The following is a 22,293-nucleotide window of genomic DNA, read 5'->3' as shown; positions in this document are numbered from 1 at the left end:
CTGTGGCCCCTTCAGCCCTCTCCCTTACCCTGAAGCTCTGTCCCCTGCCCTGCAGCCCTGTCCCTTACCCCTTGCCCTGTCCCCTGCCCTGTCCTGCAGGCCCTGCCCCTCAGCGCTGCCCTGCCCTGCTCTGGAGTGCCCGGGGTGCCCCCCTGCCCGGCGGCAGCGCTGATCCTGCCCCTCTGGAGGCTGGATCTGTGCTCATTAGCTGCTGTTTGCTGAAACCGGATACCTGGGGCACCCCCGCCAGCGCGGAGTCCCCGGGCCGCAGCTATTTAAAAGGACAAGGGCAGCCTCAGAGCTCCCACCTCTCTCACATCCATGTCCCTCCGCCCTTCTCTCCCGGATCCCCGCAGCATCCATGACCCACGAGTGCGGCCACGGCCCGAGGGGGACGCGCCAGCCCCGGGGAAGGATTATCTGCTGAATTTGGGGGGAGCCCAGAGAGCCCCGGCTGGCCCCGGGCCCCTCAGCCCGGCCGCCTCTCCCGGGCTGGCGGCGCCGGAGACACCTTGAAGGGCAAGGAGGGAGGAAGGGGCTTTGTTTCAGTTTTCTTTTTTTTTTCCTCTTTTTTTTAATTTTTTTTTTAAAAATTAGCTGTTATTATTATTTTTAAAGAAGCAGCGATTGCCGTGAGCTGCTGGGACAATGAATGCCCAGGGCCATGGGGTTGCACGGAGATGCTGCTCGGCCCCTGAGCTCGCTGCAGAGTAAGTGCCCGAGGCAGAGGGGCTGGCAGGGGAGGAGCAGGGCAGGGACACCCAGGGGTGCAAGCAGAGGTGGCACCATTGTCCCTCACCTGCCTCAGGGACCTGCCGGTGGCTCCAGGGCTGGCTGGGTGGGACTTTGGATGAGGAGGGGAAGCAGGGATGAAGGCTTTATCCACATGTGGAAGTCCCCTCTCCTGGCAGAGCTGGCCAAGAGGATTTGGTATCCAGCTTGTTCTGGTGGAGCTCGCACAGGGAAACTCACTGCCCCATTCCTGCCCTTTGGGATGCAGATCCCATCCCTCGGGGCTCTGGAGATGCCCTGGGGAAGCAGAGCAGCTCAAGGAGGGGAACAGGAGCATGGGGGACTTTTCTCCTCCAAGCCTGAGTCCCATCCAGAGGCTCCCAGCTGCCTGCACCAAGCGCAGATCCCAAGGGAAAAGCCATGGCAGGTACTTCATAAGGTGGGTCAAGGCCAGTTTGGGGCTCCTGGACAGGTGAGTGCAGGGGGCTGCAATTTCCATCAGCAGAAAGGCCTGTGCTTCCCTCTCTGGAGCCTGACAGGGTCTTCAATTCTTTCCCTGCATTTCTGGCCAAAAGAGTTTCTTTTTTTCTTTCTTTCCTTCTTCTTCTTCTCTTCTCTCTCTCTTTTTTTTTTTTCCCAAATTATTTATTTATTTTGTATAATTTCTCGTAAATGCTTCGCTATTACAGAGGAGGGCAGCAGAGAGAGGCAGTAAGAACATCCTTAAATAATTTTCATTTCTCAAAATCTGCCTTTTCCTCTTCTCTCTAAGTCCAGAGGAGAGATCCTTGGGGGGTGGGAGGCACATCTGCATTGCAAATAAAAATAATAATTACAACCACCAACCAACCAACAACAAAAAATGTAACAGCTAAGAGAAAACACTTGAAATCACGGACTTTGGGAATCAGAGATCACAGAAATTGCACTATTTATAAGGAGAGGAGAAAAAAAGACAAGAAATCCAGCGACCATGGGCCAGCCTGGCTTCCTAGAGTGTACTTTGTGTTCTCTCTCCTTTTTCCAAGGTAATTGCAGTCTGCCGAGAGGGAGTTAAATGGGATTAAAAGATCTGTGTAAGCAAAAGGACCCAGAAGAGAAGGAGGAAGGAGTGAGCCGTCCGGGCCAGGGGTGTCTGTGACACAGCCGAACCCCTTAGCGAGGCACAGAGCCGAGCTCCTGGGAAGGATGTACCCACAAACCGCCTCACCCCCCGATTTCTGATGGATTGCCGCAAAAATTGCCCGAAAGAGACAATGCACTAAAACGTGATGGAGCCGGAATCAGAGCCGGTCTCCAGACTCAGAGCTACAGCGGCAGGCAGGGGGTGAGTACAAACTCCGCTACTCCGCGCTGGGGAAGGGAATCCCGGGCGGGCTGGGGGTGCCGGGGAGCCGCAGGGATTTGGGAACGGGCTGCGGGAAGACATTCCTGTGCCAGGGGATGATGTGAAAACTCCCGCTCTGGAGGGGAGAACGGGCTGTGCGGGCAGGGAGGCCACGCTGCGGAGCGGGGCACGGGGAATGAGGCTGCGCTGTGTGCGGGGATGGACGGGCAGGAGGAGCCCCCCGGCACCCCCAAACCCAGCACAGGGACAGACAGCGGCTCCCAGCCCCGGGGGCTGCCTCGGGAGGCCCCTGCAGCCCCCAGGCTGATGCAGGAGCGGATCTGCTGTCCCTCTCAGCCTCACCCTGCACGGGGGGGTCCCAGCCCCTCCTGGGAGCATCCTGGGGATGCTGCTGCCACCCTGTCCTTTGGGGACACGGGGACACGGCTGGTGCTGCGGGAGCTGGGAGAGCCCGGGGGGCTGAGGCTCGGCGCTCTTCATGTGCTCGGCACACACAAAACGCGGCTCCCTCTCCATCCGTGCATGGAAGGATCCCGGCGCACACCCTGCCCGTCCCCCTCCTGCCACAGCCGGGACCGGATTTTACTGTTTTCATTGTTAAACGCGTTGTTGGTAGCGGTTTTGTTGTTGTTGTTGTTATTTTTCCCGGGATCCCGCAAAGGGTTAATCCCGCTGGCTGCGTTGTCGGATGTACTGATGATTTACCGACACTCCCTTGGAAAGGCTGGGATTCTTCTGCCTGGCAGTTTGAAAAAGTTGTGTACAGGATCCCTGTGCCCGGCTGGGCTGGGAGATGGGGCAAAGAGGGGCACCGGGGCCGGGGGGTTTGGGGGCAGCCCCCCTCCAGGGCCGGGGTCACCCTGCTGCACCCACCCCATTCCAGAGCCGGGGGTGGATGGGGAATGTGCAGCTCCCTTTGGAGGCTCAGTCTGTGTGTGTGGAGTCACACGGAGAGCGCAGAGCCCTTCCCAGGAGCTGCAACTGCTCTCCTTGACAAGTTTTCTGTGTGTTTATATACTCCCAAGGGCTGAATCTCAGCGCTTTGGGGTTCTTGCAGTGTGGGGGTTTTGTTTGGGATTTTAAAAATAATTATTTATTTATTTATGGCGGTGGCTGTGGCGTGTCTGGTAGCTGCAGCATCTCGCATTTACACCTCTGTAGTGCTGGGCACGGTCTGGGAGAACCGCCTGGGACCGTGCAAGGGTGTCTGGCGTCAGAAAGGGAGCAGCCCCAAGGGGGGAGCAGGCAGAGAAAGGTTCCTTTGAGCGAGCAGGAGCAGCGTGTCACACACGGCGAGGGCACGGGCTGCGCTCTGCAGCGACACTCTGCACCAGCACAGCCGCTGACAGGCCACCAGGCATCACCTACCCATGGGGACAGCGAGACGCTGCCCAGGTGCCATCTCCTGTCCTGGGACAGCCCGTGTGAGCGCGGTTCGGACCCAGGAGCGGGCAGAGCAGGGGATCCGTGCCCGCTCTGCCCCGTGTGTGCCCGGCTGGCACAGCCCTGGAGCCGTGCATGCCCTGGGCAGTGTGCCCTGGTGTGTCCCGGTGCCTCGGAACCAGCGCCCTTTGTCCCGGGTGCTCCCTGGGCTGTCCCCGCCGTGTGCTGCTCCGGTCCCTCCTCAGCAGAGGTCGCTTGCTGCCCTTCGCATCCTCTCCCGGAGGGAATTTCGGTGCTGGGTTTGATTCCCTTGGCAGAGCGCCGTGCATCCCACGGCTCCAGGGTCCCCTTGAGGTCACTGCTCCTGGGGACGGTGCCCTGAGCCCGCGGCTGGCGTGTCCCTGGGGTCACCAGGCCACCCTTGCTGCCTGGGGACAGCTGGTGATGGGAGCGATCCCCGTGTGGCACTGGGGGTTCCTCTTGTTCCAGCGCTCCTGCAGCTGCATCTGGAGCAGGGCTGGTGGCACTGGGGGAGTTGGTGGCCCCACAGGACACCTGCAGGTGACAGTGGAAGGGCTGACTCCCCAAGGGAGGAGCGGCAGTGGCAGAGTGTGCTGGAAGACTTGAGCTGCCAGAGTTTGTAAAAGCAGAAGAACATGAAGTTGTACAGGCTCTTCAAGTTTAGAGTGGCCCTCTTGGTGGTTTTTGGTGAGCACAGACCCCCAAAAATCAGAGGAGGGTTTGCATTGCATGCACATGGAGCACGTGTCCAGGTGTTGTTCCGCTGCAGTGAATTTGGCCCATTTAGCCCCAGGGCCCCTTGCTGGCCATGGAGGAGGCTCGATGCTCCTGGAGACCTCAGACGGTGACAGCCTGCTGTCCCAGACCTGGGCTGGTGGCACGATGCTGCCCTGGGGCTGCCTGGCCCATCTGTGTGCTGGATGAGAAATGCACACGTGGTACCACAGCATCCGCTGGGCACCATCAGGGTGAGTCAGCCCTGGGAAGGCCTGAAAGGGCTGCAGGGAGCCATGGATCCTTTTAAGAGGAAAAGAGGATTGCTTGCAAGCCGGGCAGGTGGTCTGGGGGCAGATCCAGCAATAGGGTGGCAAATGATGTATGTGCTGCGTGCTTGGGGGTAGAGAGGAGGCAATTGCACCTGGAGATGTTTCCCATGAAGGACAGACAGCATCACAGTCCAGGACCACCCTCCTGCTATTTCCACGTGTCTCTCTGTGTGCTTTATTAAAATAAAGCTCCACCTTCATCCCCTTTCTGCAATGGGTTGAGGGGTCAAAATCTGCCCTGCTTAATATCTCTGTTCATGGAGATCCAGCTACTGAGTGAAGGCTGCCCAGGTTTGTGGTGAGATTGGTGTTGGAAATCTCTGCCCAGGGACAAACACAGGGTTTTGTGGGGTTTATTTTTCCCCCTTCCCTTTCTTTGCCAATTTGTTGGGGACATGAGTAGACATGATGGACGCTTTTACTGAAGCAAATGGAAACAATGGGGAATTCTATATGGCTCTGCCAAACCCCATTCACAAAATGAAGGAATGCAAAGGCGTTTGTTGGAGGGACAAAAAAGGAGTTAGATGACAGATCAGGCTTAGCACTTCTGTTTGTGGAGAGGGCTCCAGTTACTGGAGAACACAAAGGCCAGGGCCAGCGCTGAGTGTTGTCACTTCACACAGCAGCAAAGCCAGTATCCCAGACAGACAGACAGACAGAGGGATGGGAGTGAAGGGCAGGCAGTGGTGGGTTCCCAGGAAGGATCCCCCACTGTGGAGAGCTGCTGGGAGTTGCCTGCAGGGTGCTTGAGCCTTATCAGTCTGGCATCTCCCATGTGGGGAAGCAGGTTGGCCCCAGGAGCAGCCCAGCTCTGGGCAGGGACACCTTCCTGTAGACCAGGTTGGTCTAAGCCCTACCCAACCTGGCCTTGAACACTTCCAGGGATAGGGATTTGATTTTTCCTTACTTAATACAGACATTTTCTAGACCACTCTGGATTTTTAGTATTTTTAATGACCTTAAGAATGGATTTCTAGGGGCCACATCTCTTTGTCTGCTCAATACTTTTCCTAAAAAATGGAGCTGCTGAATGGGGATTGAAAACTAATAGTATTTCAGTTGTTTCAGAAACTTTGCCCTTATCACACTGGCGTTTGCAGCAGCGCCTGTGTACAAAATCATTGCCTGGAGGTGTAAGTCAATACCTCATTTATACTGCAGGAGAGGTGCAGCAAAGGACTGAGCAGGGTCAATGTGGGGACGTCCACATAGTTGTGTGTTTCCATTGCTTTTGCCAGAAATTTGAGGGGGAGTGGAGAAATACCATCATTTCCAGAAGCCCCAGAAGCTCCACAGAGGAGGCTGCTGGTACAAAATAAGATTTCTACCCCAAAAAGCTGGGTTGGAATTGATGCACAGTACAATTTAGAGCCTCAGTTTATAGGTTGTGATTTCCTTCCTGTTTGTCAAAACTTACAGAATTATCATCTCCAGTCGTGTGCAAAGGATCTTAAGCCACACGTGCATTTTCTCCTTTTTAAGATACAGTCTGATTTACAGCTAGAAATGCAGGTTTGCTTTTCTTGAAAAGCAATTTTCAGCCTCCAGCTGGCTTTGTGGTCTTTTGAACAGGAAGAATATACACCTGAGTGGAGAAAAGTGGTGGGGGAATTGTTTTTCCACCTTGCAGTAACGTTTGCAATCTCAAAGCCATTTCCCCACTGTAAATGAGGGAGAAAACAAAATAAAAAATTAAATGCTGCCATGGGCCCTTGAAATATTTCCTTCAGCTTCAACCCATCATCTAAACAAACAAGATGTCAAAATCAGTTAGACTTCTTATTTTAAGTCAGAGCAAATCTTTTATTTTAAAAAAAGCTGAAATTGTTCCAAACCAATTCCAGAAATAGCGGGGAATTAGTTGATCACAATTATTTTACAGGTTGCCTCAGCTTTGTCAAATTGTCACTTCCTCGAGGATAATTCGTGACCAAGTTTACCCTGAAGGCTGTTGTGTTCCTGCTGTCCTTAATTCAGTGCAGGGCTCCATTCCAGCCCTGGTCTGGTCAGAAGGGGATGAGGGTGTTTGTGCCTCTCTGTCCCTCTCAGCTGTGCTTTTCCTTGGACTCCTGGCACTGGGCAGTTCCCTGATCCACAGGATTTGCCAAAAGCAGGGAAGTAAAATGAAGCTGTAGTCAGTCAGTAACTTCAGTTTGCTATAAAGGGAGTTGGTGTCTGCATTGGAAACTGTAAAGGCTCATGTGAGCTTACATCATGTGTGCTCTGGGGCACCCCTACACCCAGGGGCTGCAGCAGAGCTTTGGGTTGGAAGGGACCATGAAAATTCATCTCATTCCATCCCTTGCCATGGCAGGGACACCTTCCACTGTCCCAGGCTTCTCCAAGCCCTGTCCAGCCTGGCCTTGGGCACTGCCACTGATGGGGCAGCCACAGCTGCTCTGGCCAACCTGTGTCTCACCACCCTCACAGGGTTTTTCTTCCTAATATCAACTCTAAATCTGCCCATCTTCAGTTTAAAGCCTTCCTCTTTACCCCTGTCCAAAGTCACTCTCCATCTCTCTTGGAGCCCTTTAAGCACTGGAAGGTGCTCTGAGTTCTCTCTTGAGCATTCTCCTCTCCAGGATCCTCATTGTGGTACTCACAGAGCCTGTGAATAAAAGAAATAAATGCCTTCAGTGGTGTCTCTTGATAGAGTGGAAATGACTGCTCATGGGAGGAAGCTGAGATAAAGGCAAGGTGGGTTTGATAGCTCTATATAAGGAGAAAAATCTTCTTTACTCTTGCTACTCGAGCTGCTTGTGCAGCTCTGTGGAAAAAGAGCCTGCATTAAAAACCCTGGGATAATTAACAGCCCCATCACTCACACAGCTGCCATTTGGAAGCTGCTTTTGCTTTTTCCATTAAGTTGGTGGATTTTGCCAAAGTGTTTTTCTGCAGTGTTTTGGCACCCGGCCCCGCTCTCAGCTCTGACGGGGTTGGCCATGTGAGGGGTCCAGGAGCAGGGCTGGGGCCAGCTGGATCCCACACTCTGCATCGTCTCCTTTACAGCCCAAGAGTGTCACTGGAATGAAATTACGTGCTGGATTTTCCCCCAAGACTTGTTCTCCTCATTGTGTCAATCCACAGGAGTTTGGTTTGTGAAGGTACCCCTCAAAAAAAACCAAAAATTTTACTTCAGAATGTTGTGAGTGGCAGTGGTTATACAAATTGATCCTCACCAGATCAGGTCCTCACCTCACCAGGTTCTCAATACCTGGGAGTGCTGCTGGTGATGATCCCCTTCCCTGTCCTCCTGTGTTCTCTTCAGGCAGTCAAGCTGGTGATAACCAGTCAGGTCTTTGCTCCATGGAATTGTGTCCACATCTTGAACTCTGTTGGAGATGAGCACAGTGTCATGGTTTGAGCCTGGCACAGAGCCAGTGCCCCCCATGAAAATGCCTCACCCTGGTGTCTGCTGTGAGATGTGACCAGGAATAAGCAAAACAGGCTCCAACTTAAACATAAAGAACACTTTATTACCTAAAACTACAGGAAAAATAGGGAAAGACTATAAGGAAAAGGAAAAAAAAATTGAAAACCTTACAAAAACCACTTTTCCTCCTCCCCACTCCCTGACTTTCCCAATCCAATACATTCTCTCAAAAACACCAACTGCCCAGCCCGGCACGACACTTTAGTATACTCAAACTGCAGTTCATGAAGAGGAAAGGAGTCCTTCTTGTTCCATAGGCTTCTCCTGGAAACACACTGAAACCTCGGATGCTTCCTTGTCACTTCGGCACCGCCCGGGGGAAAAAAAAAAGTCCTTTTGCCGCTTGTGACATGTTCCTTCCATGCCCAGTGCTCTCACCACCGAGACATGGCCAGAGCTGCTTTTAGGGTTGTCTTTCAAGGATGCCTTGTCTCACTCCAAAAAGGCACAGTCTCTGCTTTGGGGACCTCTGTCCCCCCATATTTTTCCAACCCCCTGGGGCCGGGGGGTCCTCACGAATGAACCCTCCTGGTTTTGAGGCACTGCCTCCCCCTAAATGCAGTCTGTGTCACAGGAACAACTGAGTCCATGGCTACAAGAAAAAGTCCAGCCAAAAGGCCACTCCAAATCATCTCTCCCCATCCAATCATCTCCACAATCTTCGGGCCAAAGTCCTTGTCTCATCTCATCTCTCATCTCCCTTCTTATTCAGCTTCGAGGAGGATTAGCATTTTTGCAAGGCCCCAATCATGCAAGAAAGGGTTAAAAGTTTTCAGTCTCTGCTGTCGGTCCCGGAGCGACTCCCACGCACGCTGCCCCCACGCTGCCGCTCCGGCCGGGCGGTCTCCCCCCCCCTTCTCCTTCTGGCTGGCTGCTCTCCTGGGGGGGGGGGGGGGGGCTGCCCGAGGGCTGACTCTCTGGGACCTTCCACCCTTCCATCCTCGAAGCCCCCTCAACCCCCACCTCTGTCCAGGCCCCAGGCCTACCGCATGGCGGCTCCTCCCCGCCCAGCAGCAACAGGCTGGGCGGGGGAGAGAGATCTGAACTCTTCGCCGCGATGTCCAAAAGAGGAAGTGCCAAGGGCAGTGCTTGCTTTAACCCTGTGTATTCTCGAGGTGTGTCCAAACCCCACTGGCTACACCAGGTGTCAGTATGAAACCCAAACCTTCATTGGTTTGACCACAGCTTCCAGAATTCCACTCCTTTCTGGTCAAACCATGACACACAGACATTCAGGTTGGCTTGTGAAGTGGATTTTACCCTCTCTCATGCCAAACAAAATACTGCCAGAGGTGGCCATGAGGAATCATCCTGTTCTGCTTCCCTTCCTCCACTGTCTGCCCCAGTAGCTCTCCTTGGGTTGGCAGTGTCTCCATCCCAACAGCATCCCAAGGGATGGAGCTGTCAGAAAACAGCCAGGGCTCCAAGCTGGAGATCTCTGGAGCATGGTGAAGGTCTCCTGGTTAGGATATAGCTGGTTGTAGGACATGGCAAAAGAACACCAGGATTGGGCTATTCCTGGCTGTTCTTCCATAAACTAAAGCACTCCCAGAGCTCTTGAAATGTGCAGCCCGGTGTCAGGGTGATGGAAACAGCAAAGGAGGACATGGATTGCTTCAGCTCATTTCTTTCCCAGTTGATGTGGGACCACTCCAGGGTTTTATCTCTTTAAGCCTTAAAATATTAGTTAGTGGCTGGATTCCTGGATGGATTTTTACATTCAAGGCCAGGTTTCCCCACTGATGTAAATCACTGTGGCTTTGTTTTAGCTCTGGGAAAGGGTCTCTGCACTGGGTGAGGATTTGCCAGGGTAATACATTGTCTCAGAGAATGATTTCTTGGGCTAAAGCTGAGGCTTGATGGCAGGAGAAGAGTGGTTTGATTCATGACTTGTGCATCAGATGTGGAGAGAGGAGCAAGATGCACTTTGGCATGGCTTTGCACAGTCCAGTGCTCACCCTGGCTGGGCTGAAGTGACAAACAACCTGTGGATGTCCCACACTGCTGCCTCCTGCCTGAGCACTTTCTGTAGTTCACATTTCTGTCTGTTCCTCCAGCAGCTTCTGCTGATGAAGCTGTTAAATATCCTTTCTAGAAGATGAGGGGATTCAATCTTCAAACTTTCCACTGACAGCTTTAAGTGAGCCTAACCGAGGAGTTTCCCATGTTCTTTAGCTGGCTACAAATCAAGGAAGCTGATGGGGGAAAGGGGGGGTTTTAGCTACCTTTCTGGTAAAAGGATTTTTCCCCTGAGCTGCTGTTTTCAATGGCACCTGAAGGCTTAAAGCTGAGCTAACAGAGAGGTTTGTCAAATTCCCTCTCAGCCATGGAAGGGTCTGTGAGAGCACAGGGTTGGAAGTCTGTGGATCTCCCATTTCCTAAACTTTCCTACCATGCCAGGCTTGTGAGGAGGCTCTCAGTGGGTGCTGAGTGGTGAGAAGCTGCCCCCACCTTTGCACCTGGGTGTAAAATGAGGAGCAGACCCATGTAGGGGTTTGCATGCTTAGGATATGGTTAAGCAGGAGGAGTCAGGATGTGTTTGCTGAGGCGACAGGGCACTGAGTGCCAGCCCATATCCTACATGTCCCAACAGTGCACTCCTGGCAGGGCTTTGGGGCCTCCCAGCTCAGAATGATTTCTCCATTCCCCTGCATTTCTGGTGGTCTGTCCTGGGTGGGCTGAGTGCCAAGGAGCAGCAGCAGCACAGACCCAGCAGTGATGGCCCTGCCTCTCAAAACACAGGGCTGCTCCTTGTTCAAGGCTCCTAATTCCACTGGGAAACCTTTCCACTAAGTTCAGTGGGTTTTGGATGGCTTTAAATCAGAAAAAGAAGGTCTCAGGCTGAATCTACTTCCTGTCACTGCCTTTGCTGGACTTGGGATCAAGGAGAAGACCTTTCACAATGGAATTGGTTTTGTTACTGTTGTTGTAGAAATGCATTCATTTTTTTTTTCTTCTCTTGCATTTTTAGGGGATTCTGCTTTCTCTGGACAATATTGTGTTTTACTTGGTTCCTGGGATTCACACAGGGAAATTCTGAAGGTAAACTACACTTCTTATTTTCTCTCTTCCTTCAACAAAAGTAAAAGCCAAGTGCTTTGGTACCAGTGTAGGATTATAACTTAACAATCCATGTCTGAGCCCAGTGCACAGTTAGATGCATTTATTGCTGATGGTTGCAGTAGAGATGATATAGATGGTGCAGTTAAGAGCTGGCAAAAGAACCATGTTTTGTACAGGTGATTATGTGTCCCACAGGATTTTCAGAGCCTGACTGTCTGGTGGAGCTGGTGGGAGTGAAGCACTTTGTGTCTAAAATGTCACTGGCATCCACCTGTACTTGCCAGGACTTAACTGCTCTTAAAAAGTGCCCCTTGAGACTGGGGCTTTATGGAATTAAATGTCTCTGGCAGATTTTTCTGTGACTTTGGTGCACCCCAGGCACCTCTGCCAGCACAGGGGATGTCACATATAGAAATAATGTGAGTTCTAAAGGTAAGAGCAAATTTAAGGGAGGAAAATCGTGCAGTGTTGGCTGACAATAAAATGGCTATAGCTGGTTCAGTCTCTGTGCTGTGAGAGGATATTCTATAGGGGAGTGACACCTTCAGCCTGTCCTCACCCCTTGTCCAGGCATCACCTCCCTGGTGCTACCAGGAACAGGACTAGGCTGAGGTACAATAACCAACAACCCTACAAAAGAGATTAAAACTTGAAACCCAACAAAAACACACAAAAAAATATTAATCTTTAGCACTTGATAGTGGGTGTGAGCATCTCTGCAATATCTGTTTGAAAAGGAGCCTTCTCCTCTCAAAATAGCAACACCTTTCCCACATGGTTGCTTTACATGGGTATTTGCTGGAAGTGAGCAGCTTCCCCTGCCGTCAGCAGACAGCACTAAGTGGACTAGCAGGCTCCAGGGCTCTCCTCTCAGTCTCTAAAACATGAAGGAAAAATAGAAATTTGGTCAGCACTCAGCTGTCAGCCAGCCCATGGACCACTTTTTACAGGAGGGAGGGAACAGATCCCTGCCATCAGCAATTTTGAAAAATGTAATATTTTCCAAATTCTGCCTCCATGCAAAGGAGGTGAACATCTGGCTGAATTACTTAGTCAAGCAGTTTTCAGAGCAAGTTTTATGTCAGCTCGTAAAGAGGCAGAACAAATACTGTGTCTTGGCATCTTGCTTTTCAAGTAGATTATAATATGCTGTTTAGATTCACCTCCATCCATCATTTTACTCCTAAGATAATTATGGGATGGGGCTGTGTCTTTTGTTACCTTCAATATAAAGAAAACTCTCTCATTTCACTCTCATTGTGTTTACCTTGGTGTAGTTGATAGCTCCCCTCTCAGATACTTTGTCTGTGATAAAAGAATTTTGAAAAACTTGCCTGGTTTCCACACAATGAGAGAGAGAATTTCCTTCTGGGTGCCAGAAAACAAAACCTTGCAGGGAAGTAAAGGCTGCAAGAAAACATGGGTGACGTGGGGCTGTGTTATCACCCAGGATTTCCAAACATGAGACTCAGCAGCTGTAAGAACTTGTTCACAGGGCAGTGTGAGGATGAAATTCAGCCAATGCTGTGGGATTTTGAAAACACTCTGGCTGTTACTCTAAGGATTAGGAGTCTTCCTGTATGCTGGAAAATCAGGGAACACAGAGGATGATCTTTCCATAAGTGTTACAAATCCCAAAGATTGTGAGGTGAGTTCATTTGTTGTGTGCTGACTAAAGGTCTGGGCAGTAACTTTTGGAACTGCTGCACTTATTCAACCCAGTTTTAGCTGTGGGCATCACATCTTGGCTGTTGGAATCTGGGAAGCTGCAAGTTATTCCTCTCCTGCCTTTTGGCTTATTTTTCTTGTACAGCTTTTTGTGTGGTGAAAGGGGGAGGGAAAGAAAGAGAGGGGAAGGAGAACAATAAAATATTTTTTCCCCTTTCCAGAGATGATCATGGGGTTGTTCAGGAATCTCTGTGTATCTCACTTCATGCACAGAGTCTGATAGAAGAGTTTTTCCCAGTTGCTCAAGTGTTGCTACTAGCTTTGAGGCACCTGGGATCAGGCAGCTCTCAGTGAATGTTCTTTTTAAATAATGTGTTTTGATGGAAAAATCCACAGAGGGAAAAAGTTTGAAGGGGAAAAAATCCTCTGCTAAACTTGGAGCTGCTTCAGGAAGTCAGAATTACCTTGCATTTCACATTGGTTGATGACATCCATATCCCAGGAGATGTGACCCAACAGCCCAGGACAGTTGGATGGGATGGAGAGGAGAGGAGATGGGCTGGGTGCACAGGAGCCCTGAGCTCTGTATCTGGACCTGGTGCTGGAAAGTTCACATGTGTGTCCTGCAGGAGGATGCTTTATTGGGATTTTGCGTGGGCATTCAGAGTGTGGCTCCACCTTAGCGGCTTTTGAGGGAGAGCAGTGTTTGGGTTGTGCTTTTTTCCCTTAAACACTCCTGGATGCTGTTGCTAACGAGGCATTGGGATTGCAAACAGCAGCAGAAGCATCCTCTGAGCATGGAAACATCCTCAGGTCTTTGCAGAGCAGCTACCAAATAAATAACTCCTAGAGCATGCAGCATCTCCAGCAGAGACAGCCCCGTCTGCCTCTGAGGGAGAACCTAAAAATACACTTAGAAATTGGAAGCTGGAGAAGAGCTGCTTGCTTAAATGGCAAATTTATTTTCTTAGGGATAAATCCTGATGCCTTTGAAGTCTGTGGCAAAGGTCCCACTTCAGTTCACTAAAGCCAGTCTTTGGCCTTTGGTGTTTCATGAGCCCTGGAGATTATCCAGAATGAAGACACTGTCATAATTCTTCTGCTCAGAGCAGAGAGGGGAAGGCTACTGAGAGACAGCCCTGTTGGACAATATGGAATAAAAACAGTGGGGGACCAAGGATTTCAGAGTATGGGAGAGATGCTGTCATTAACACTTGAACATGCTGTGCATAAATTACCCCTCTGCACAGAGTGGGAACGTTTCCATCCTTTTCTACATCTGACACACCTTCTCCAGGGTAGTGTCTGCTAGAAAATGAGTCAAGCTGCTTTAAAAAAAGGAAGGTGGGAATAAAGCTAAACTCAGGCAAAGTAAATACTGATTGAATCATTCTTAATATACAAAAATGGGTGAGGGTTTTGCCAAAGTCAAGGAACAGAGGTTTTCTCATCATTCTCCTCCCTTCTTGGCCAGCAGCATCACAGGTCTCAGACTGCTTGAGTCTTCAACCCTTCTGGCCAACACCAAGGGGCTCTTTGTGTGCCAGTTCTCCAAATACTGTGTTCTGTGCAGAATATTTAATAGTTAAGGGTGAAAGCAGATAAATACCAAGGCCCCTTTAGAAAATGAGCTAGTTTTTTTTTTTTTTCCTTGGAGGACTGTTGATTTACTTTTAATCAAGGAAAGTTGCAGTCCCATGGTGTTAGCCATGATTGGCACCAGCAGCTTCCTGAGTGTTAAATTCTTGCCTTGCAACATTAGCATTTGGGTTGTTCACCCTGACTGGCTTCCCCAAAGGGCACTGAGATGGGAGAGTTGGCTGGTCCAGGAGTGTTGGGGATGGCATTTGGGCAGGAAGAGGGGAGGCAGTGCAGTTATCCTAGCTCACTGTTACAGTGCTGGTGTCACAGGAGTCATGAACACCTTAACAGGGTCATTTGGGTTGGAAAACCCTCACAATCATCAAATCCAGCTGTTAATCCAGGGCTGCCAAGCCCACCACTAAACCATTAGATGTCCCCAAGTGCCACATCTGATGTCTTTTGAGCACTTCCACGGATGGTGACTCCACCTTTCACTGGGAAGCTCGTTCCAATGATTTACAAACCTTTTGGTAAAGAAGCCTTTCCTACTCTTCATTCTAACACCCCTCACCCCCAGCACAACTTGAGGACTCCTGTCAGGGAGTTGTAGAGTGTGAGAAGTTCTCCCCTGAGCCTCCTTTTCCTCTAGCTGAGCTCCTTTAGCTGCTCAACCAGGACCTTTTTCAGGTCTGGGCACATTTGCCTTTGCAGCTTTGCTCACGTAGACCTCGGCATCTTCTCCTGAATAATTCAGCTGAGGCTGCTGCCAGCTGGCCCCAGTTTGTGCTGCTGGTGCCTGCTAATCTGAGCTGTGAATGACTCCTGATAGACCTCAGGGGCAGAGGCAGGGGGTTCTGCTTGTCTGTCCATTGCAAATTACTACTGGAGTTGGGGGAGAAAGGTCCCCTGGGCATCAATCCCAATCCTGGCTGGAGCAAGGCACCTGGCTCCTAGGTGACATTATACAGGAGGCAAATCTCACCTCCACTACTCAGTGGCAGCCCTAACCAATTTCTGAGCTCTTCACAAACCAGGTCTGGTTCCAACCTATTAAAATAATTCATTGCTGTAAGATGATCTGCTGGGAAAAGAAAAATACTGTTGAGAAACTTGAGCAGTTCACTGAAATCTGGGTGTAATGTTTTTCATGCTGGGAGGCACCTGCACTTCCCTAAACTCTCCAAAGATCAAAAGCTGCTGCTTGCTAGCTTGGAGAGAGACAGATACAAGGCTTTTGCTTCCTCTGGAAGTTTTGTTACGTGCCCTCTGGGGATACAAAATTTTGCAATCCCATCTCAATCTGTTGCTCGAATTCCTTTCCAGCTATGTGGTCAGTACTCAGAATTAAATCCCAGGAAGAGGACTAGGGGTGCTCAGTGGGAAATTTCCTTGTAGTGAGGTCAGCTCCCTCCAGAACATCTGAGCTGGTCCCTGGTGGGACAGGAGAACTCACCAGATACACCGTGGAGCTGATGCATTTTGGCAATTCTTGGAAATCACATTGAGCATAAACTTGCTCCTCACACAATGTGAGAAGAGCTGTGAGTTCTCCATGCTGGTTATGGGATTATATATGTGAGAGGGTGGGATTAGATATGCAAATTGGGATTTCCTGTATCCTGTTGGCTTTGTGCACGGATTGGTTTGACTTCCCTCCACACCCATCCAGCGCCTCACATAATCTTTGTTCTTCCCTTTCAGATGTGGATGTTCTTCAAAGACTGGGCCTGTCAGGGAAAAGGCCATCGAGTGGATGGTCCTCCTCACGTGCAGCTCCTCAAGGAGTCATTCCTTTCAAATCAGGGGTCATCTTCACGCAGCGGGCCCGTGTGGAAGCCCCGCTCAGCGCCCTGCTCCCCGCGGGCTCCAGCTCCGACCTGCTCCTGGTGCTGAGCCTCTGCTCCCACCGCATCAACAACGCCTTCCTCTTTGCTGTCAGGAGCAAAAAGAAAAAACTGCAGCTGGGGGTCCAGTTTGTGCCCGGGAAGATCATCGTGTACGTGGGCCACAAGCGCTCTGTATATTTTGATTACAATGTCCACGATGGCCGGTGGCACAACATGGCCATCAACATCCGTGGCCAGACTGTCACTTTATTTACTTCTTGTGGGAAGCGCAGAGTACATGCGGATTTGCATTTTAAAAAGGACGAGGCATTGGATCCACAAGGATCTTTCCTCTTTGGGAAGATAAGCCAGCACTCCGTGCAGTTTGAAGGAGCCATCTGCCAGTTTGATATTTATCCTTCCGCCAAGGCAGCTCATCATTACTGTAAATACCTGAAAAAACAGTGCAGGCAAGCAGATACCTACCGGCCAAACCTGCCCCCTCTCATCCCCCTCCTGCCCAGGGATCCCAGTGCCTCCCCCAGCACCCCACAGCACACAGAGCCCTCGCTGCAGGGTCTGAAAAACCTGACCACTGCTGCCCCAAACTTGGAGTTTGGCAGGGTCACTGCACCCCTCAAGACAAGGGGTTCAGGTACAACAACAACCCCCACGTTGCTGTCAACCCCACCATCACGGCCAAGACTGACCACCAAAGCCACCAAGGTCACGGTGGCCTCACCTGTTGTGTCAAGTACCAAACCACAGGTACCCACCCAGTCCCCTCGGGGCGTGGGGACAACCCTCAGGGTGTCTCAGCCCACTCCCAGCACACGCAGGGAGAAAACTCCCCTTCCCACAGCCAGAAGGGCCCCACCAACGAGCCAGAGCCTGGTCACGGCCAGCAGGAAGGAGTCTGAGCAAGAGACCAAAAAGAAGACCAACCAAAAACCAACCACTGAGCCCCCTGAAGTGCTCAGTACTGCAAAGCCACTGAGGAGAGTGACTGATAACACCACGAGCAGTGTCCACCTGGTTACCCTGAAGCAAACCCCGCAGAACCCGAGCCGTGGGCCCACCCCAAAGAAGCCGTCCCCCACCAGGAGAGTGGATCCCAGCACCATCCCTCTGGTGATCACCAAGTCACCCCTGGGCTCTGCCCGGCCCAGCTCCAGGGCCAGGGCCTCCAACCTCACCACCCCAGCTGCCACAGATGGCTATCAAATCTTTGACCCCTTGGGACCCACTCCGTTTCCATTTTTACTGGGATTTCCAGGAGTGAAAGGAGAGAGAGGACCTCAGGTAGGTTCAGGCTCTTGGTGGTGGCTGTTCCCAGTCACAGCTCGGCTCAAGGGCTGGCAGACCACGAGCTCCAAGGGTTTCTGTGAAGCTCATCCAAGTGTGGCAGCCAGGCCCTGCTGCATTCCTGATCATCACGATTCTAGCATAAATCTCAGTTTGAGCCTGAGCGTTCAGTGATGGTGAATGCCGTGAAACATTTGTGGTTTAAGTTGCTCCTTTACATCAGATTTTTAAAAAGAAAGGAAAAAAAAGATAAATCCCACCTTCTTTTCCTTTAAATTGCTGGCTAAAATTTTAATGACCAGGTTGGCGCTATCTTCCACACGCTTGGTTTATCTCTGGTCATCTTCCATAGAAAACCCAGATGCCTTGAAAACATGCCTCAAGTTAACTATTTCTTGGCACTTGTTATTAATTTGTTTTGTATCTGATATTCACAAATCTAGAAAAGTGCCCTGTTCCAGCAAATGCAAGTGCAGAGATGGTTTCGGGATTTATTTTTTCAAACAAAGTCTCAATTGTTTTTATGGTATAAGTTTTTCTTGGGTGTTTTGTTCTGGTTTTTATTTCTCATAGCCTGCGCTTAAAACATGCAAAAAGTTTCCTTTATAAATTTAACTACTGCATTCCACATAAAAAATAACTCCTTTCAGGTTGTATATATTGGCCATTATAAAAGCATACACACGTTTTGTAATGCTGAAAGCACTCAGGCCCCACTAATTATCTGCTGGCTGTTCTTCTCTTTTTTTTCCAAATTTGAGAATGCAAACATGATCTTTAAACTGGCCAACTTTTAGGGGGATTTGGTGTTCCAGCCCAAACTGTCAATAGGAGAGGGGGGTTGTACATGTAAAATAAGTTTCTCCCAGACAGAGCCTTTGGTTGCCAAGATCCAGCCTAGAGGGAATTTTTATAGCTGACTTCTTAAAATAGTGAAAGAAGAGTTTACAATGGAAATATTGAGGCTGGTGTAAGGAATGACCAGCGCTTGTCTCTGCAGAGCTGCTCCTTGGTGCAAGTAACACCTAAAGTGGAATGGTTGGGTCTCCCCAGGTCCTCAGTGGGAGATGAGCAGTTTGTATTTCCTCCTGTCCCATCTCAGAGCTGGGTGGTGATTTCTCTCCCTGTTCTTTGGGTATGGAGTCACCCAGGTTGGTGTTTTGTTCCCAGGCTGGTGTTTTGTTCCCCTGCCCCTGGGAGAGGTGAAGGTGATCCTGGGTAGGGGTTGAGTGTGGGCTGCAGGGACCCATCCCTGATGGGGTCTTGCTGCTTGGAGAAGTTTTGCTAAATCCCTGAGTAGACAGAACAAGCTCCAGCAATTTGAGCAGGCTTCTGTGTTTTGTGGAGAGTCATTTCAGGCATATTTCCAAGAGAAGAAATCCGGCAGTTGTGCATTTCCCTTAAAACACCACTTAGCTTTCAGGGGTGAATCTGGATGCCTGCTCCAAGCCCACCACAATCCTGACCTCTGCCACCTCCTTGCTCTTCAAGTGTCATGAGGGTGACCAAGCTCTAAGCCCCTGCAATGTAAAGAGCTTATTATTGAACTGGAGTGGAAAATCTCTCTCAGGCTTGTGAATCATAGCAAAGAAATGGATTCAGGCTGTGGAGGGCTGAGGGAAGAGATGGCAGGGTTTTTCCATCCTGTCTGAGAACAACTGGAGTCCTGAACCGAGGGAAAGGAGAACTTTCTGAGACTCTGTCTGGCCTTATTCTCTTTGACTGCTGGAAACAAAATCAGGGCTTGGGGAGGGAAAGGTTATGGCTTGGCTGGAGCTGGCTGCCACACGGAGCTCAGCAGCTCCTGTGAGTCACTCAGAGATCTCTGTACCACGCTTCCTTGGATGTCTCTGACGTGGGAAGGGAAAGAGGAAAAAATATCAGAATGGGGATGACATGTTGAGAAATTAATGCAGCACATCCATGGCCAGATGAGCATGTTTGAGGGCAAAGTGCTGATAAATGTTCTGTGCCTGAGTAATTACCTGGCGCCATCCTCGTGCTGCTGTTCCTGATGAGGTCAGTGATATCCCAGCCTGGCCAGGCCAGGGAATGGGCTGGGAATGTCATCTGCTGTCTGGCACAGAGGGAAGGAGAAGGTGATTAATTAGTTTTCCCAGCTGCTGCCTGATACAAGGTCTCTTCAAGCAGATTGTCACCCTGAGGAGGGAGGTGTGTGGAGGGAACTGTTTTGTGCCTGTTCAGCAGGAATTGGGGCCACCTTGGCTGTGGTTTCTAGGCAGAATGGCAGCCACAGAACCCTTCCACCTAGAGAAAAAGAACCGTTTTTCATCCTGATCATCCCAATGGCAGCCATGGTGTGAGGGAGTGATGACTCAGGCCCTTAAGGCTTTGTGAATTCTACTAAAATAACCAATGAAATATTCTTAGCTGTGCAGAAAGGCCCCATCCCACAATAGAGGAAGGGTTTGATGGTAAGAGGAGTGTGAGCAAAGGACTGAAAGGATTTATTTAGGAATAAAATTCAGCACCCCCCATGTATTAATCTGTCTTGAAGGACCACTAGGATGCTGTGCAAAATGGAGACATTGCATCCCGCATGGAACTCAGGCAGAGAATTAATTCTTCAGGAGAATTGGGTTTACTGAGTAGCTAGAGGAGGGAGGGCAATATGTTCTTAAAAAAGAAAAACTTCTTGGGAACCATTAATAACCACAAGCATTTGGGATCTCAGCTCTATGGTTTTTTTGGAGGGGAGGAATAACAAAAGGAACACCCAGATATCGTGCGAAGTTAGTAACGCAGCACTGACTCAGCAGCTGGCAAAACTCCCTCTGGATCATCCCCACTGCCCAAAGCATCCCAGCCAGCCTTGCTCCAGAGCTCCAGGCCCTGCAGCATGACCCCAGCACGTGGCTGGAAGTAGCCTAAAACCCCCTCCAAAGAAAAATGCATTCTGGAAAATAGTATCTGCTGTGAGCATGTCAAACTCCTGAACTGAGGCTGTGATGTGGTGGGTATTTGAATCCTCCAGTGGATGGGGTGTCATTTGCTTGCCTAGACCAGCAGCAGGTGTGGCAGGGAGATTTTGGGGGGCTGCTGTAGCCTCTCCCCTGCCCACCAGCACCACCTGCCAGGTAAAGCTGTGCTAAACCCCTTGGGTCTAGCATGGTTGGGGTCTAGCACAGCACACCCCAAGTCAGACCTTTCTCTTCCTATACAGAGCTGCAATCCCATCCCTAGAGCCAAGCCTCTTGACAAGCCCTAAGGGTTATTTTTAGAGCAAGAAAGCCACCCCTGATGCTGAATGTGCAGGCTGGGATCACTGAGTAACAGAAGAGGAGCAGGGAGAGCTTTTGAAGGACACCCCAAAATCCCAGCCAGAGGACAGGGGGCTCACCCCCTCAGTTCCAGCTGCATGGCCAGGCTGGAGGCAGTGGTGGTGCCTGGCAGGCTGCTCCCTCTCCCTCCCTCCCTGCAAGGCACATGTGTTTCCAAGGTCCCCAGTCTAGACTGCTCCAGCTGCCATCCTCTGCACGAGCAGTTTGTCTTGGAGCACAGCTCCTTCCCTAAAGAAACAATCCCAGCCAACTCAATCAGTGGGCAGGGGAGAGAGGTGACTGGAAACACAGATAAAATATATGAAGTGCCTATTTCCAGTTCTCCTCACACCAGAAAAGGATGTTTGAGCTGCCAGCCCATGACAAATTAAGGAACACACAACGTGTTTGAATATCTATTAATGAATGAGTCATATTAATAATAAAAAAAGAGAGACTGCATGCTTTGTATAATGCATGGGGAAAGTTTTATCCTTGCTCACATAATTGGATCAAATTTTTTTGGTGATTTAACCAGAAATATCCCAGAAGGGAAATCTTGCAGGCAAATGACCAAGCATCAGAGAGGTCTGTTTGTGTAAAATAAAGCTAATTTTGAAGAGAGACAGTTGATAGTGAGTTTGAGATAAATGTGCTGCAAAGGATCTAGGATTGTACAAGTATATACAAGTATTTTTATAAATTTTTAAAAATAGAAAGTGAGTAGTAGAGTAGGTGATCCCTGTATTCCTTCCCAGCCTTTCAGGCTGCCTTCCAAGGTCTGGGATCACTCCAGTGCCCTGCAGAGCCTGTTCCTGAAATGTCTCTGCAGAAAAGCAGCTTTCATCAAGCTGGAACACTCATATTTTGTTGTGCATTGTGCTGCTGCCCTGTGAGGAGTCCAGTTGTGGACAAGGACCTTTGTGTGATAGGTGTTGCACAGACCCAGAGCAAACATCTGTGCCTGGTGAGGAAATCGTGTTACAAGGCTGGCTCTGCACCAGCAGCCCAGCTCCTGCCAGAATTATGAGGGCTTTTTGTTTTTACACTGGTTGAAACCCAGACATGTCCAAATTTTAATACGATAAGCCTGCCTTGGAGAAGAAAGTAACCAAAGTGCTGGGAGTTTTCCCCCCTAAAATTCTAGCTTTGTTTTAGGCAGTTTTTGAAGCCTGGAAATGAGAGAGGTGAAGAGAGGTTGCCAGGCTGTTGAAAATGAGGGTTTTTCTCCTTCTATTCTCCTAAGCAGGGAATTTTGAATTCCAGTGCTGTCTGTGCTGGTGCTTCCCAGACATACAGGGCTAAAGGGTAGGTTTGTGGCTGTGGCCATCTTTCCTGCAGGAATATTTATTTTCTTCTTAGAAGAAAACAGTTCAGGTCCTTTATCTGCAGGGGGAATGTCACTCCCTGCTCAGAACGTGGTGCCAATGTGGGGAGAAGCTTTTCATGTGATTTCTGAACTCCTTTTTAAGTTGACTTTTACTACAGCTGAGAAAGAGGAATGTTCTCTCTTCTCTCCTCAGTCCCAGAAGCGTTTTGCACTTCTGAAACTGAATATTCTGGGACACAGGAGAACTGTGCCACTAGACGCTGGACAGAA

The 22,293-nt window shown here is 50.2% G+C and overlaps 1 protein-coding gene across 1 annotated transcript in view; it reads left to right on the top strand.

The window, feature by feature from the left end:
* The first annotated feature begins 1,505 nt into the window (after window positions 1-1,505).
* The window catches only part of COL27A1 (collagen type XXVII alpha 1 chain), a 146,300-nt gene continuing 125,512 nt past the window's right edge, over window positions 1,506-22,293 (top strand). Inside the window, exons 1-3 of the mRNA XM_064727415.1 lie at window positions 1,506-2,059; window positions 10,938-11,008; window positions 15,983-17,409. Of these exons, the coding sequence (XP_064583485.1) occupies window positions 2,004-2,059; window positions 10,938-11,008; window positions 15,983-17,409 (1,554 nt within the window). The 5' untranslated portion in view covers window positions 1,506-2,003. The remainder of the gene's footprint in view (window positions 2,060-10,937; window positions 11,009-15,982; window positions 17,410-22,293) is intronic.

The sequence above is a fragment of the Zonotrichia leucophrys genome, chromosome 17, assembly GCF_028769735.1.
Source record: "Zonotrichia leucophrys gambelii isolate GWCS_2022_RI chromosome 17, RI_Zleu_2.0, whole genome shotgun sequence".
Lineage (NCBI taxonomy): Eukaryota > Metazoa > Chordata > Aves > Passeriformes > Passerellidae > Zonotrichia > Zonotrichia leucophrys.
The sequence above is the reverse complement of the archived record's forward strand: the minus strand, read 5'-3'. Positions and strand labels throughout refer to the sequence as shown.